This window comes from Nelumbo nucifera, chromosome 5 (assembly GCF_055504915.1).
Source record: "Nelumbo nucifera cultivar China Antique chromosome 5, China Antique-T2T, whole genome shotgun sequence".
Lineage (NCBI taxonomy): Eukaryota > Viridiplantae > Streptophyta > Magnoliopsida > Proteales > Nelumbonaceae > Nelumbo > Nelumbo nucifera.
Genome location: NC_142653.1, coordinates 6,994,438 through 7,012,119, shown reverse-complemented (window position 1 = coordinate 7,012,119; position 17,682 = coordinate 6,994,438). Strand labels below are relative to the sequence as shown.

Genomic DNA, 17,682 nt, shown 5'->3' with positions numbered 1-17,682 from the left:
AAGGAAAGTTCTTCAAGGAATTTCACAAATTTTGTTTAGGACTCTCCATCAACCTTCTGTTTCTCTTATTTTCTGTCAAACCAAACACAGCCTAGAGGTTATTATGTAGGATTCCAAATTCCTGCTTTCATAACATTGTGACACTCGGGTTACTGATCCCAAAGAAGAAGAATAGTGATACTTTGGCACTTCAACTTCGTACTTTTCCTTCTTTTTTTCTTGGGGGAGGGATTTGCTTTTGTAATTTTAACACTAGTGAACATAAATGGAAGAATCTTCAGAAAACATGAGAAAAGTTGAGTTGCCAGCCATATGATACTCGAAGAACATGGACCAATCAGACCCCCTCCCCCTGAATTTTGATAAATTTTCATTGGACAGTATACGCATTTCTACAAGGCATGAAGTGTAAGAGATCCGGACTGGATTATACACAAGTCTAAAAAATGGTAATTTGTTTCCATAACTAATTTATTTTCAAGATATATATATACCATACAATGCCAGTATGAACCCAATAGAACCTAGTTAAATGCCTGGCTAACATATGTGTACAAAATTAATCTCAGATTAAAGAAATCAATTATAAATTCTCCATAGTATCAAGCAGACAACCATTTAAAGCAATGTGCTTTAAGTCTATGATAAAATTGTTCCTTAGGAACCCAAAACCAAATGTTCCATTTTCATACTGCCAAATCCTGCCCTCCACATGCCGGGAATCAGTAGACCCTGTGAAGTCAGGAATCACCAGATCGTAACTTGAATTTATGTAAAGAATGCGTGAGACAACCTCATTTTCTATGGTAGGCAGGTGCTCATGAATATGATTGGCTGCAGCGAGTTGATGCAGATGTACCCGACTATCATACAAATGTTCTTCTTCAGCAGAGAAGGGGGACTCAATAAATGTAGTGTTTGATGTCCAGAAAACTGGGGAATAACCAGAGAATGGTTCTGATGCATCTACAATCCTTCGGCAAACAACGCCCCCAATATCATCATAAGTCACAAGATAAAAATCCAACCTCATACCATCACAGATACCCTGAAGGAGGAAGCAAGAGAAACTTAGTTCATCAAAGGAACCATTTTCAAGAATCCTCGTATACTCACCTTGCCCCATCCTACCTAAGCCCCCACCACCAACACCAAGGAAAGGAAAACATTAAAAAGAGGAATGACAAAAAAGATGATTAATATATGGTGATGTTCACGCCTTTAGTTTGCACTGATGTGTGGCATACATGGGGGCCATCAATCAAACAATCTTCTAGACAAATTCCTTAGGACATTTGGGTGATTTTGTCGACAACATAGTTTTGAATTGTGAGCTAGCAACTATGTTGTCGACAACAATAAAAATTGCCTAGATGGTCAAAAGGAGGATTAAATTAGGCAAGCAGTTCTATGGGCACCCACTTATGACCCTTGTTAAACTTCTCTTGCATTGCAGGTCCCAAGCCCAGATGAGGACCCAGATAAAGAAGGGGTATGTCAGACTGGCAGTTGGCGTGAAACATTTGTTGACCCCATAGAACACAAAACCGAAATTGTTGTTTAGAGAGAGTGGAATTGTGGACCTTGATGAAACAGCCAAAAAAAAGTTTGGGATAAGGTTTTGTTCAGTTGTATTGATTGCTTTAGTAACATCTTGGGATGGTGGGCTACCATTCTAACCTACTAGAGAAATTTGAGTAGAATTGTTTTTCCCCAACAATGGTAACTGATGGACTTCACTAATACATCCTCTTGCTACATTTAGTGCACACAATTTTATGGATACCATATATCAGGACTTTTTTTGTTGGGTGAGGAAGGAGAATGTTGTGCATATTGAATTTGAGAGGAATTCATCTGGAGAATCGATTTCAAATTAACATATTGGGCAGGAGCACAATGATTTTATATGAAGAATAGCAGAAAAATATCATCTGCATGTTTTCCAATTGAAGAACCAACCTATTTGATTTGTCCCCAAATCAACTATTCCAGAGGATCTGAAAATTCTAATGCTTCTTTCTTTTTTCTTATATACTTCCTTATTATCATTTGTTCACTCAACGGTGGCAGGTCTCAGAAGATCGTGAAAAGAAGTGGGTCAAACAAAATGACAAAAGAGACAAACATCGAAGAAACGAAAAAATAAAAAAATAATGGCGAAAAAATAGGGAGAGGGATTGGGAAAACACCTTCCAGAGGCCTTGCAAAGGACGGGACGGCGTGGGCGCACAGTTAACCACCTTCACAAAATGCTCGGATTCCCATTTCCGCCTCCCGAGTCTCTCCCTCTCCTTCTTCCGCTGTCTTCTAGCCTTATCCCCACTAGGGCTAGTCCGGTTGGCAAAGTACTGGTAAATCTCCGATGCAAAATGGTCCGGGAGGCTTCCAGGCGACGTGCTTTCTACACCAATTACATCCTCCATAGCTCCCGTATCGTCTCCCCGCAAATTACTGGAGCTAGAGCTCCTCCGGTAACCATTTTTTCTCACTTCAGGTGAACAAGAAGCAGAAGAGTTTTGGTTTTCCTCTACAACAAAATGGCTCTTACCCATGAAATTAATATTCACTGAAACCAATTCTGCATCCGAATCCCCCATTTCAGCTGCCTTGGCGAAATCCCCCGATGACACGAACCGGCAATCTGAGTCGAGAAAATTAATGGATTCACCCTTCGAAGAGAGACCCATCCATAAAAAGGGCGTCTTCATAACTCGATAAGTGCCCGACTTCCAAGGCGACACCCTTGAACCGGTGATGAAATAGGGACCCCATTCGAAGAAAACCAGCGGAGGCGCCGAAACACTGAGGTTGGTCTGACCGATTTGGCGCCAGAAACCAATCAAATTCTCCCATCGGATAAGGGTTTTGTAGAGGAGCATGAATCCGATCTGCCCATTTCCCCATTTTCTGATGTTGGTATTGGAGCCCCATCTCCTATCGCACAAAGAGAACCATAGCTTGCTGTCGCTTCGACAGAGCGAAACGAAACGCTTCGAAGTGCAGGCAAAAGAAGCGATCTCAGAAGGCGTCAGGAAAGAGAGAATACAGAGCTGAACATCTTCAGGAAAATCAGAAAAGGTAAACGATGTTGATGCAGAAGGAGTTTCTTCGGGGACTGGGGGATTTCGATCGCCAAAACTCGCCATTTCTACCGATTTTCCTGATTCTGTGGGGTGGGTAGGTTGGTCAGAGAGGGGGGAGGAAGGGATGAAAAATGGCCTTTGGCTTTGGGAAGGGAATGATTCTCTCTCTATGGAGAAGATTCGGAACGAGTCAGAGACCCAAAAATTGGACAAAAAAAAAAAAAAAGAAAAACAGAAAAATACGAGTCCAAACGAAAGACGACAGTCGTTTGTTTCTAACTTTAAAGTTTCGGCTTTGGAGGAGAGCATCAGCGACTCAGCGTTACTGTTATTTTGTCCTTTAACGAGGTCCCTTATGCTGTATTTGGTTAAGGAAAAAGGTAGGGAAATCTCAAATCTGTTCAAATTTACTAATCATTTATTAAGCCTTGCTGTGCTTGGTTTGAAAGAAAATGTAGGAAAACCTACAACTTTTTCTTTTCTTTCTCTATTTTTTCTTTCAAATCAAACGCAACCTTATTTATTTGCAAATTTCTCTTAATCCTCATTTTTTTCATAAAATTAGGAGGAGCAACATAAGAGGAGGATAGCTCCGCCCCATAAATCACTCAGACAAATTACGATAAGGATCAGTTTGAAAAAAAGTATAAAAACAAATATATAGAATGGAAAGCCTTGAATTCGGCTCAGGGCAAAGCCCGTTCAAATAAGGGTGTCAATGGACCGGTTTTGGATTGGACCCCGTTCAATCCAAAATCAAATTGAACGGATTAGATGGACCAAAAAGATATAATGGATTAGACCAATTCAGTCTAAAATATTTATTATATTGGACTGGACCTGGTCCGTAATTGGATTTGATTGGATTAAGCCAATATCTGGTCCATTGATATAATATAAGAATATAGGTGTTAATGGACCGAGCTTGAGTTGAAATCAATTTAAATTAAAATGAATTTAAACAAATTAGATGATCCAAACATTGAATTGGACTGATCTAAAATGGTCCAAATTATTCACTGGACTAGATTGGACCTGATCCATTTATAATGGACTCACATTGGCTAGATTGGGTTGGACCAAATCCAGTCTAATGGATACTCCTACGTTCAAACAGTCTTTAGAACCATGCATTAAGAAAATTTCATTGCTTAAATACTTTATTTCATGAAGAGATATTTTCAATGGAAGGTTGTAAAAGGCGATTGAAACGTTATACTACTAATTTGCTCTGGCGGAAGCCGATCTCCAAAGTCTTGTATTTTGTATTATTATACATGTATTTATATTATATAATTATATATTTTCATACTCTTTGTAAACTTAGCATAAAGGAAAAATCAGAAAGAAAGATAAGAATCTGGAGATGATAGAGTTTACCAAACTGCCTAGTCCGCCACCTGATTAGCATCATAAAGGATAGGATGATACGTCCAATCCGCATTCCTGTTGCTCGCAAGATCTCCAACATTCCTCAATAATAATAATCTTCAATTTCCATGATACTTCATTTTTCTTTTTAGGACACGATATAATCAGAAGAGAATTTTCCTCCATAGAAATCAAATGATCCCTGTAATTAAGAGCAACATGCCTCCTAAGTTGCCCATGCATCAACCCACCATTAGGGGTGCAATTTGGGCGGGCCTAACCTGAGTCTAAACCAGCGTAGTCCGGAATTTTATATAGGATGGGTTTGAATGAATTTTTGGTCCTCAGGCTGGGTTTAAGCCCAAGAAATTGGGTTTTTTTATTTTTTGGGCCGGACCTGGGCCTAGCCCTTAGGTTTTCAAATCCAGTTCAACTATACACATATGTATATATATTAATTTTGTATGCATATGTATATATATAGAGAGAGAGACATTTGTATATACATTTACCTATTTATATATATATATATATATAATTTTAGAATGGGTTCAATGACCAACCTAAACCCAATTCGAGCCTGAGCCCAACCTGAATTCATCAAATTACAGTATGGACTGGACTTGGATTGGAAAAATTGGGTTTGACCAGGCCTGGCCCAATCTGCCCGACTTGTACCCCTAGTACCCATGGGCCTCTACCTCAACCTCTTTATCTCCACCCTCCCTATCTCCACTTCTAAGCCACTATCTTTCCCGTCTCCTTCTCCGGTATGCACAAATGTGTTCTCCGATTATGCATTTATATAGCTCTCAACTTCAACTAATGAGTTTAACACAGTTAGGAAGGAGTACAGATTCAAATATATACAGTATAAATGCATACAAAATAATACAAAATACAAGATTTTGTATTCTACAAATTTATATTTATATTCCTTCCAAACATAGCCTAAGTTGCAAGTCATAGATCAAAGTTTGTAGAGGCCGTCCCCAGAGAAGCCCATTAAATAGCTAATCAAGCTGTAGATCTTCGATTTCTAACCACTGCCCTTCGATCTAATGAAAACCACAGGATCACTTCCTCCACTGCTTTTGAAAAGCTTTTACAGATTCAAGCTCCAAATTTCGGTTTGATGGTCCTAATGAGCTTTACCCTTGAAAATGGAGGGTGAACCTTTTGAGCGAATGAAGGACCCTCAAGCTGGTTATGAACAATCATGGTTTTTAAAACCGGATGAGAACAGACGGTTGAAATGGAAAAATGAGGAATCGGTCATTCTGTTTTACTTCAAAATTGCTTTTTGGACAAAAATCGTTGATTTGGTCAGTAAATCATTGATCCGGGCAGTTGAACCATTGATTCAGATAATTTTTTTTTATCATTTTTTGCTTTTTGTAATTTTTTTAATTTATTCTGTTAAAACGGGCCATCCACTTGGACCAGATGATTGGATCATTCAACCCAGGAACCAGACCCATAACGATTCCCTGTCCATCCGGTTTTTAAAACCTTGTGAAAATACATACCATCTCTAATTGTTGAGAAAATCAGAGACCAGCACCAACTTTTACCAAATGGTTGTTGAATGATATATACAGTGATGCTCCTTCTATGAATGTGATCTAAGGGGCTATTTGATAATAATTGAATGGAAAAAAAAAAATTATTGCTTTGTCTTTTAATAAATAAAAATATTAAATAATAAAATAATCAAAAATAAAGAAATCTACGAAACTTCAGCTTCGTTCACAATCTCCTTAAAAAATTTATTCACTAAAAAACATTAAGCTTTTCAGTTCAACCACTTCAAAATACTAGTTAAGACAATAGAAATTAATGTACATCAAAGATCAAACAATTTAAGTTTTCAACTCCAACTCCTCTGGCCAACTGTACCCCTTCCATCACACTTCCCGTCCCTAGCTAGGTATTGAAGTCAACATTTCTTTGCCATAAATTAGTTCTTATCTATTTGAGTATAACCATATACTTAAACCATTATTGTTTATAATAAAACAAACCAATTTCCGAAGGTTCCTATAATTTAGATTCTACAGCTATATGTTGACTTAATTCAATGTTAGAATAGCAAGAATAATTGTACTGTAATGTTTTTTTTATTATTTCTTTCTAACAAGACAACATGAAAAAGTGGCAACATCACCATTCACCATTAACAACAAAATAATAGGAAAAAATGGTTCCCTACAAATGAATATTTCTGCTGTTTAGAATCCTTTTTGTCTTTTTCCCCCCTTTTTCTGCGTATTACATTTTATTTTTGTTTGTACTATATCAACTATTAAAAATGCGAATATCATGGAGGGATGACATAGCCAATTCAAACAGCCCTTGACTCATGGCAAAAAGTCCAACATTCAGAGTATCATCAATCATGTAAATTTTTTATTCTTTGTTTAAAGATCATAGACATCAAGATACAAATACAACCTGCCTTAGATAACATGTTTCCTTAAAAGAATATAAAAGAATATGCAATTGTTGATGCTTTGACTATTCTGGAGAAGTGAAAAGCACACATTGGCTATAACATCCATTCAACAAATTTAATAAAAAGAAAATAAATATGAAAATTTTGTTCTTGGTCTTGAGAAAATCATCCATTCTTACAGTTTTGTTCTCTGCTTGAAGAAGGTATATATGCTGTTGTATATTAAAATAACTGTTCTTTTTTTTTTTGTGTGTGTTGAAACCAAACATTGTTTTGTATATCTAGCGATCAAACAATGTTTCTTTCTAAAAGTTTGATGTAAATTGCTAGGTGTACTTTTGGAATAAACAACCATGAACCCTGAACATTTTTCCACTCTGCTTGAGTTATGGTTTTAAAAAAGGAATCGGAAATGGAACCATTTTGGTCATCAGTTTCTAGGTCAACGGTTTGACCGTTCTGTTCGAACGGACGGCCCATTCTGATAAAAAATTTAAAAAATAATTAAAAATAAAAATGACCAAAAATTGTTGAATGGGTCAGCAGTTCGATCGCCAGGGTCAACGGATCATTAACTGATTCGATAGTTTTTAGTCAAAAATCGAATTTAGGGTAAAACAGAACTAATTGCCTAAGGCCGAACGGTCCGATCATCTAGGTCAATGGCTGTTCAAAAACCATAATTTGAGTGGTCATGTGTCCATGTCTAAACCAGCAATACAAACAATTCTTAACAGAAGGTCAATTAAATTTATCAATTTTGCACCCATAATGGAGTATTTTAGTAGAACACACAAATTATAGGCTTTAGTAAATCTGCAAAACTATGGATATGGAAGGTATTTACTAAATTAACTAATATTTAACTTATGATAATTTTTTTAGGCTATGGCATTTCTGCCATGTGGACTCACAAATCCCAGGGTGAATTAGCCATGTGAATGTAAATGGTATATTGGTCCACAAAGGGAGTTGAAAGGGAATATCCCATTTTTCTTAACTAGGCACGACCTAATTTTAAAGTAATTAGAAAAAGAAAGAAAGAAAGAAGATTTTTATATAATAATATAACATAACAAGTTGGGATGTCACAAGTAATCGTCCTGTCAAAAATAGCTTGTAGGTGAGAACTGGGATTGGCCGATCCTTTATTTTTCCGAGTTCACATTAGTGCCCCACATGCACATCTCAGCATGCATTAAAAACATTTCTCGTAATTATCAATACACAATTGGTATGTGTTGTGGGGCTTAGATGCGAATTCGTATTTCCGTTTCAATAATTATAGTGAATATATCTGATCTATCTCTTTTTTCAACACCCAAATTGAAATTGTTTTTCTTTTTCTTGTTAATCCAGATTTGCTATTCGCAAAGTGTGATTCACACCAATCTCATATTGTTTTGAGCCATGCATTGAGAACATCTTCCGTATTTGATTTTATTATTCATCGTAAAACATTTCCAATGTGATGATACTCGTTTTGGCAGCTCCTGACTAGCAGGTGATCGGATGCTTAGCTAAATAGTTCCTATCTGAAAGGTGGCTTGAATGTCTAGCTGAACAATTCCTAGTTGGAAGGTGGCTCGAACGCCTAATTGAATAATTTCTAATTGGAAGGTGGCTCAGACGCCTAAATGAGCAATTCCTAACTTGAAGGTGGCTTGGATGCCTAGTTGAACAGTTCCTAACTGATGGTTTGGATGCCTAGCTGAACAGTTACGAGTTGTATAGTTTACTGGGGCGACCTGCAAGGAAACAGTGTCAAAGTGCTCGGGTTGCTTTACCAAGGGTGGGCACTCCGATTCTTAAATCAACGAGTTGGAAATTTTTGAGAGAGCTAAAAGCAAGAGAAATAGAGAGCTGTAAAAGCTAAATTGCACATACCTTCTGAGATTTGAGGTAAGGCCCTTATATAGGCATTGTTTGGCGTGGGCTTCACACACTGTGTCCGAGATCTCTGAGAAGACGTGCCTACTCAGTCCAAAGTCCTCGGAGATAGTCGTGCACGTAGACCAGTCTTTGTGCCTTATTCGATTTTCTAGAACATTCGGTGTGAGAACCAACTTCCTAGAGACCTAGGAATGACGGGATGCATGCAAGATTGGTCAGCGAGCACGTCTTGCAAAGCGCCACTTGGACCTCAATCAGGTCAGCAAGTTCTTGAGGGAGGTCGCTCCTCACGTCGAGGTCACTTCGGCCGGTACTGATGTGGTACCACAGGTCGACCATGGACGAGGTGCTGCTAGCCACCCTGAGTTGTGGACAAGATCGCCACTCACCAATTAGGTTTCCACTAGGTCGATAGCGGTAAGTTGCTAGGTCGGTGGCAGAGGCAGGTCTTTGGAGATAGATCACCAATTGGTGGCTAAGGCAAATCATCGCCTAGATAGTGCCAAGGTGTCATCCAACTATTCTTAGATGCCATGTGTCATGATGTCAGTGAAGGGCCAAATCTGCCTTCATCACAGTACAAAATTGTAATGTATCATAAGATTAGTGTGAGGAGCAAATCCGATTTCATTTTTTTACTCTTATTTTTTAATAGGGGTAGCCCATCCTCCATGCGGCCATATGCCCAAAACTCCCCAACCCTGGGCAATGGGATTTGATCCCCAATATCCGCTGTGACCCGCCAGAGGCAGAGACCCGACCAAGTTACTATCAATTGATCTCGGCACTCCCTCCAATTGGAGCTCATATCTACTGTGACTATGATCACAGCACTCCCTTGATCTCTTGGGCCTGTTCAAAAGGGCTTCAGCTTTGAATAAACTATTTCCTCTGAAAATGTATTTAAGGTTTTTTGGGGTTCGGATCTGCTGATCACATTCACCCAGCTACATATATATTGCGCGGTTTGGGTGAACATGGCCATAATGTCTTGTGGTCTCAAGAGAGTGCTGTTGATCTGGACTTTACACTGCGTTCTCAAGAAAGTGCTGTTCGCAGCAGATGTGCTCTCCCCAAAATGGCCCTTAAATCTTATAAAATTAGAATGACAAAAAATCACTCAATTCTTCTTCTTCTTTTTCTTAAGGAAACAGCAGACTTTCATTCAAACTTTTTTATTTTTAATTTTTTTGTAAAAGAAAAGAACAGGTAGCAATTTTGACAAACTCAAGTTGAGCATTTTGATTTTACAAAGTTTGAATGAGCCGGCCAAGGTCCTCAGGCTGGGCTGATTCTGTATAGATTCTTCAAGTGATATATTCAACTTGCACCCGTAATATTTTTATATGAATTTGACTATGATATCAGAATAACTTACAACCAATCAACCGATATCATAAAAGAGATGACCAACCAGATGATATTCATGATAAATCACGAGATTGCTTTTGATTGGTTAAAACTTTTCCAATACCATATCTTTTTGATATCATAAATTTTTCCATTTTATATATATTCATGATAGCAAGTTGGCCGTCTAGGAGAACTAATGCATAGTAATAATATTAAAGTTTGAAGGTGACTTCATAAAACTAAGGCCCATCTCTTAGTTGTTCGGCATAATGAAGTATAAAATCATATTATTTTCCTTTATTTTCTATAAAAAAACAGATAAGTATTGAAAAAATAACGGTTGCCTAGCCTGTATGTAGTTAATTCATCTATTTAAATTAAATTAAAACGACCCTAGAGGAGTTCTTATTTTATTAAATAATGGATTACAGACTGAAATTCCAATCTCATCGACAACAGTGCAACTGCAAATCGTATTACCTTTTTTACCCTTTTATGTGGTGAAGTAAAATTTCATTAAAGGAGGTTAAAAACAGAGAAACGCATAATAAGACAATCTAACACCAACAAAAAATCATCCAGCAAACACTAGACCTTACATAACGAAAAAAAAAATCAAGGTTTTAAAAATCAGACTGGACAAACCATCCAATTTGAACAGACGGTTCATTTTGACTTAAAAATAAAAATTAAAAAAATAATTACAATAAGGTTTAAAGTATCAATACGTATCATTCTAGCACCCCACCGATACGCCCCTACAGTGAGTGTATCGGTGGTCTGACTGGTTCAGGATGTGACAGACTTAAACCGGCTCCTCTGAACCAGTTGGTGAAAAAAATAAAAATAAAAAAAACCACCAAAATGAGTATTGATTCACCCGATACGCCCATACCAGCATATCAGGTGTATCGATATTTTGAACCTTGAATTAAAATAAAAAACAACCAAATCCGTTGTTCAGGTCGACGAATCAATGGTCGACCACCCAAATCAACGGGTTATTGACCAAATCAATGGTTTTTGGCCCAAGGGTGAAATTGAAGAAATGGGATTCAGTCAGTGCAAAGCCCGTTCAAACAGCCTTCTTAACTTTGCATTGGAAATATCTCTCCATAAAATAAAGCATAGAAGTGCGAAGATATTTCCGATGCAAGGCTGTAAAGACTATTCGAACAGTGTTCAAACGGGCCTTGCACTGATTGAAGCCGATCTCGAAATGTAACCGATTCCCAAATCAATCAGTCCGATCCAGTTTTCAAATCATAAAAAAAGGGGTAAATTGCAGATTAACACCCTTTATTTTGGGGCTAGAGTTTTTAAATTGAACGGCTTAAGTTTTTAAATTGAACGGTTTATTGAGATGACAGTTCGACTTCGACCAAAGGACCATCTCCAAGTTAAAAGTCCAAAAGGAGAGTTATCAGTGCTTATTTTTCTGGAGGACAGCCTCGACGTTGCGATATTTATGTATGAAATATGGAGAAACGAGAACGGGTGCCCACATTTGAAAAGTACATCACAGTAGTTTGTTGCTTTCCGAGTCCATTTCCCACATCAACATAAGAGATGATGAAACTAGGCGCATTGCGCACATGGGTGGTATGCATCGTTTTCCTAGGTAAATGGACCATTATTATATTTCAATTAATAGAGTAGTTAGTTTTTTGTAGGTAGATATGGGGTAATTAAAAAAAAATGGAAATATAGATATCTATGGAGTGAGTTATCGGGTATAAATGTCTTATCATTTTTAACTTATTTTTTCCATTTTTCTTTTTTTTATTATTGATATTACCTCGCCTATCTAAGCTTTGAAAAAGATGACGTGGAATTAATGTAGGGGATTTATTATATGGGGCCTATTCTATTGATGCTGCTACCTTTTCAAGACATTGACTTCTAATTAAAAATGACGCGTAAAAGAGGCTGGCGTTGATTACTCACAATAAAGGGGGGTTTGTCAAGAGGCGAGATGTTGGAATCAAAGGTTACTAAGCCAGCTCTTTCCGGGGTGGGTTTGTGAAGAGATTCGGAAAATATATATATTGCTGAAAATGGCATGAATGATGCAATGTTCTCGTCTCCATTCCCAGTATTAGTTGTGCATTATGTATAGAAAAGGCCTGTGGGATTGTGTATGGAAGCTTCAAACCTCATCATAAATTAAATCATTTTGTGGAGATCTCTCCGTAACAATCTAACAATTCATAGAAACCTGTTTTCTAAAAGAGTATTTTCCAGTTTGTCCTTGGGATACGTCTGACTTGTGTTGTGTATTTACTAAGTAGGGATGTCAATTTTCTTCATCCCTAATGCGGGTCAGGATGGGTTCAAAAAGAGACTGTTAATTAAAAAATTTTAGAGATTCAGGTTACGTGGGAAATCCATTTCTGTCAGTACACAGGGATAGAGGACAATTTTTATTTCCTGCAGGAATTAGGGACGGGAAATATGATCCCCACCCATTACCATTCCTAGGTGCATGCTATTCATCAGTGTTAAGGTGTACATGTGAATGAATGTAATTCACAACCTAAATAACTTAGGTGCTGTTTGACAAGTTTCTTTAAGAAGACTTTCCAACAATTTGGATGGTCAAAAAATGTAACGAGCTTTTAGGGTTTTGTCTCTTTTAAACTTTTGGCCGCTTTAGACTTCCATAAAACTTTAAAAAGCGTGAAAAATCACACAAAAAAGACTTACCAAGCACCTCTTTAAATTTTTGGGTCAAAGATAATATCAACTCTTATGTGTAAATTTTCCAAACATGTATAGATTTCCTCCACGGTTTGACAACTCATCTCCCGATGCACAACAAAGTGATATCAAAATTAAGGATTCAGCCACAATTTTAGTTTTACGGGTGCACACATAAGAGCGATCAGATATGCTCCACCCATGGCTGCAATGTAATCGGATAGATCATAGATGAGTGATTAGTAAATGTAGACTCTAGTATTTAAATTAATGGAGTTTCAGATATGCTACCAATCAAATGTTGCCAATATGTCCCAACAAGCCATTGCAATCACACATTTAGCACGTCTCCCCATGATGACATGGGAGATATTCCCAATGTACACCTGCAGTGGCATGCTGGTATTGGGAGGCTTTTATTAGTAGCAGATCCCTATTCTAATTAATGTAGATGAGATCTGAGAAGAGACTCACCTAAAGGGTAATTGGGATGCACGTATAATTTATAAATGGATAGGAGGAACCAGAAGGGACTTGTATATAAAAATTCTTTGGAGCGGAAGTTTAACCATAGCCCCAACAACTGGAGCGGAAGTTTTCCTTGATCTTAAATGAGGATGGAGAAAATAATTTTGCGCCGAATCTGGTGGTAAATTATTAAAATATGTCTAGGTTTAACATTAATTTCTAAAATATCTTTGAAATTTGTCTAAATTTTTAAAATCTTTAGGATCCAATAATTTAATGTTTAAAATACCCATACCCTTAAATTTCCATAATCTAATGTTTAAAATATCCCTAAATTCTCATAATATAATTTCCAAAATATGCCAAATATAATATATTTTTTTGTGCTAATTCAAAGTGAGGAAAATTCGGGGATTCCCCATCCCCAATAAAGAGGAGGTGCCCTGCCCCGAACCCACTTGCCACTGGGAACAGATCAAGGGATTTTGGCTACGAGGCGAGGACGGGGAAGGGTGCCCCACCCCAAACCCGACCCCTTACCATTCCTATCGTGATTTACATTCTTTTTTTTTTTGAAGTCTAAAGATAATATCAGAAAAAAAAGGAGTCTTAAGTAGGCTGCGAGTCGGGCCGAGTTAGGTCGGGTTGAGGCCAACCCTAGCCCACAACCCTATGTTCTAAACCCCAACCCTAACCCTAACCCAACCCGACCTACCCAACCCTAACCCTAATCCTAACTAATTACTTCAACCCTAACCCAACCCGACCCAACCCGATGTCAACTTCAGGTTAGGTTGGGCTCAGGTTGGGCCCAACCCAACCTTCCCATCCCTTAAAAAATATAGTAGAAAAATAAGTATTTATTTATCATGAGTTATGACTTATGATAAAATTTTTCTCAAAAATATAAATTCATGAAATCAACAATAATAAAACATAAAATTATAGAAATAGAATCACTAATAACAGCTCAGGATCAAGCAAGCAATTTGAATCTATTTGATATAGGTCACACATAAAAATTACAAGACAAAAGGAAAAGATAAATAGTCAAGTACCTATGAATTATTTAAAGAAAGGCGGGGCTATACAATTATCATGCATCTAAACTAACTATCATGCATCTAAACAAGTCAGTGTATGTTATATATATATATATATAACATGTAGTAGAGTTGTAGACTATTAAACTAGTAGTCTAGTACTATAAGGGGTCGGGTTCAGGTTGGTCAAGTTGCCCGAGGGGTCAACCCGAACTAAGGATGGGTTCAAGAATTTCAACCTTAACCCAATCATCAACTCGGTCCAACCCAACCTGAATTTTAGCCCTAGTCTTAAGGGGGTCTTGGGCAAATGTATATGGTTTGGATAAAGCAAAACAAAACCATATACAATTATACATTGCCAACACCCTATGCATGAAAGCACCCACTCTAGTAAATTTTGGCCTTGACTAGTCATTATGATTAATTGCACATGGGTATCAATTAGGCTTCGTCACACTTGTATTTCACCTAGCTTCTTGAAGAATCGATTTTTGGTTAAGTATCAGTTTTTTGGCTAAGTACCTCGTCATTTGGTCTGCTTCCAAGTGGCCGATGACTCAGAGGCCAAAGTGGAGCTGCCTGTGAGGTGCTGGGCTGACCAAGTGGCGAGCTGCCTGTGAGGTGCTGGGCTGACCAAGTGGCGAGCTGCCTGTGAGGTGCCGAGCTAACCAAGTGGCGAGCTGCCTGTGAGGTGTCGAGCTGACCATGTGCAGGGCTGCCTGTGAGGTGCCGAGCTGACCAAGTGGCGAGCTGCCTGTGAGGTGTCGAGCTGACCATGTGCAGGGCTGCCTGTGAGGTGCCGAGCTGACCAAGTGGCGAGCTGAATTGATGAGCTTCGTTGCTCTTTAGAGACCTACAAGGAACCAAATATCAGAGGACCCGGCGAGGTCGCTCCGATGCTTAAGTCAGTACTCTCATAGTAGACTGCGAGCTAAAAATCGCTAAGTATGAGAGTTAGAATTTGCTTACTTGCTTACTTGCCTACCTGCTGTCATTGGGGTTGGTGCCTTTATATAGGCCTTGCTCACGTACTGCCCCCAAGATCTCCAGGAGGTCGTGTCTAACTGGTCCGAGATCCTCGGAGGTTGTTAGACAGTTTTGTATGCCCTTAGCATCAATCCGATTTGATGTACTTTTGACATTTAGTGTAAATAAATAAAGTGCATGTTTGATTCATGTTGTTTGGTATGATTCGAGTAATCCCATACTGCATGTGCCTCAGGTCTTACCCTGGTGGCCGAGACAGGCCATCCCAACACTTGGTGGCACACCAATATCAGCCTTGGCAGGATAATCTCCTCAGACTTATCCAACGGCTGTGAACATTTAAAACTAACACGAGTCTCTATAAGTGTCCAGTTTTAGGGTCTTACACAAAATCATACCAAACAACATGAATCAAACATGCACTTTATTTATTTACACTAAATGTCAAAAGTACATCAAATCGGATTGAAACTAAGGGCATACAAAACTGTCTAACAGCTCCCACTTGCACTTAGGTCCAATCTGGTACAAGCCGGAGTCCCATACTTTCCACGTGTTTCTCAAACACCTTTTGTGTCAGTGGCTTAGTCAATGAGTATGCCACATTATCCGCTGATGCTACCTTCTGAATTAGGGCATCCCCTCTACCAACGATCTCCTGTAGTATGTGGTACTTCCTCTCGATGTGCTTTGACCTCGAGTGGGCCCGAGGCTCTTTAGCCTGGGCGATCGCTCCATTGTTGTCACACAACAACGGGATGGGTGATGTGCTGGACGGAATCACTCCCAATTCGTGTATGAATTTCTTCATCCACACGGCTTCCTTGGCAGCTTCACTTGCGGCAATGTACTCGGCCTCGGTTGTGAAATCTGCAGTGGACCCCTGTTTACTGCTTTTCCAGCAAACAGCACACGACCCTATCGTGAAAACATACCCATACGTAAACTTTCTATCATCTGGATCCGACTGGAAATCGACATCAGTATACCCTAGAACTTGTAGTGAACTACCATCGAATACCAAACAAAACTCTTTTGTCCTTCGAAGGTATTTGAGTATGTTCTTTACAGCAGTCCAATGCTCCTGCCCAGGGTTGGCCTGGAATCTTCTTACCACATTCACCGCCTGAGCAATGTCCGGGCGAGTGCACAGCATGACATACATGATGCTCCCTACGACTGAGGCATAGGGAACGTCTCTCATGTCCTCAATCTCCTCAGAAGTCTTTGGAGACATCTTCTTGGAGAGAGTGACTCCATGCCTGAAAGGAACGTTTCCTTTCTTGGAGTTCTCCATGCTGTATCTTTTGACAATTTTGTCAATGTAAGCAGCCTAGGATAATCCAATTATCCGCTTCGATCTATCTCTATAGAGTCGAAGACCCAATATATATGAAGCTTCTCCAAAATCTTTCATGGAGAACTGTTGTGATAGCCATACCTTGACCGAAGTCAACATTCCTACATCATTCCTAATGAGTAGGATATCATCCACGTACACACCAAAAAGGTGATCTTATCCCCACTAGACTTCTTGTAAACACAGGGCTCATCCGGATTTTGCTCAAAGTCAAACGTTTTGACTGCATAATCAAAACGGATGTTCCAACTCCTAGAAGCCTGCTTAAGTCCATATATGGATCTATTAAGTTTACATACCATGTGTTCTTGACCAGCAGCAATGAAGCCTTGCGGCTGCTGCATGTAGATATCTTCACTAAGATCTCCATTCAGGAATGCAATTTTGGCATCCATTTGCCAAATCTCGTAGTCATGGTATGTTGCTACAGCTAACAGGATCCTTATGGATTTAAGCATGGCCACGGGCGAAAAGGTTTCCTCATAATCGATGCCTTCTTTCTGAGTATACCCTTTCGCCACCAAACGAGCTTTGTAGGTCTCAATCCTGCCATCGGGGCCCTTCTTCCTCTTGTAGATCCATTTGTAACCAATTACTTTTACCCTGGAGGGAGGATCTACTAGAGTCCAGACTCCATTGGTCTCCATCGAGTCCATCTCAGCTATCATGGCCTCCACCCACTTCTGAGAATCTGTCTAACATAGCTTCTGCGTAAGTTACGGGATCCTCCTCACTAGTCAAGGCTTCCACCAAGTAACTATCCTGGTCATAACCATATCGGACTGGTGGTCTAGATACCCGAGTGGATCTTCTAGGTTGGTCACTACCTGGGACTTGTAGGACATCTCCCACTGCTCCTGAGCTCTCTTCATCAACAACTATTTCTTGACGATGGGTGTCCAGGATGTATTCGGTTTCTGCTTACTTGGGTCATAGAATAGATAACCCACCGAATCTTTTGGA

The 17,682-nt window shown here is 39.0% G+C and overlaps 1 protein-coding gene across 1 annotated transcript; it reads right to left on the bottom strand.

Annotated features, from left to right (window-relative positions):
• Positions 1-429: 429 nt before the first annotated feature.
• LOC104608557 (F-box family protein) lies at positions 430-3,289 on the bottom strand. The gene is made up of 2 exons (XM_010274595.3): positions 2,193-3,289; positions 430-1,048 (listed from the first exon to the last, which is right to left on the bottom strand). The coding sequence occupies exons 1-2, from the start codon at positions 3,147-3,149 to the stop codon at positions 584-586; spliced, it is 1,422 nt and encodes a 473-aa protein (XP_010272897.1). The 5' UTR covers positions 3,150-3,289; the 3' UTR covers positions 430-583.
• Positions 3,290-17,682: the final 14,393 nt, after the last annotated feature.

What these genes read in the sequence shown, in the direction of transcription:
- LOC104608557 (XM_010274595.3), bottom strand. Translation starts at nt 3,149, where the DNA reads ATGGCGAGTTTTGGCGATCGAAATCCCCCAGTCCCCGAAGAAACTCCT. An exon ending in CTTTGCAAGGCCTCTGGAAG is followed by an intron (nt 1,049 to 2,192) that starts GTGTTTTCCCAA and finishes TTCCTCCTTCAG; the next exon opens with GGTATCTGTGATGGTATGAG.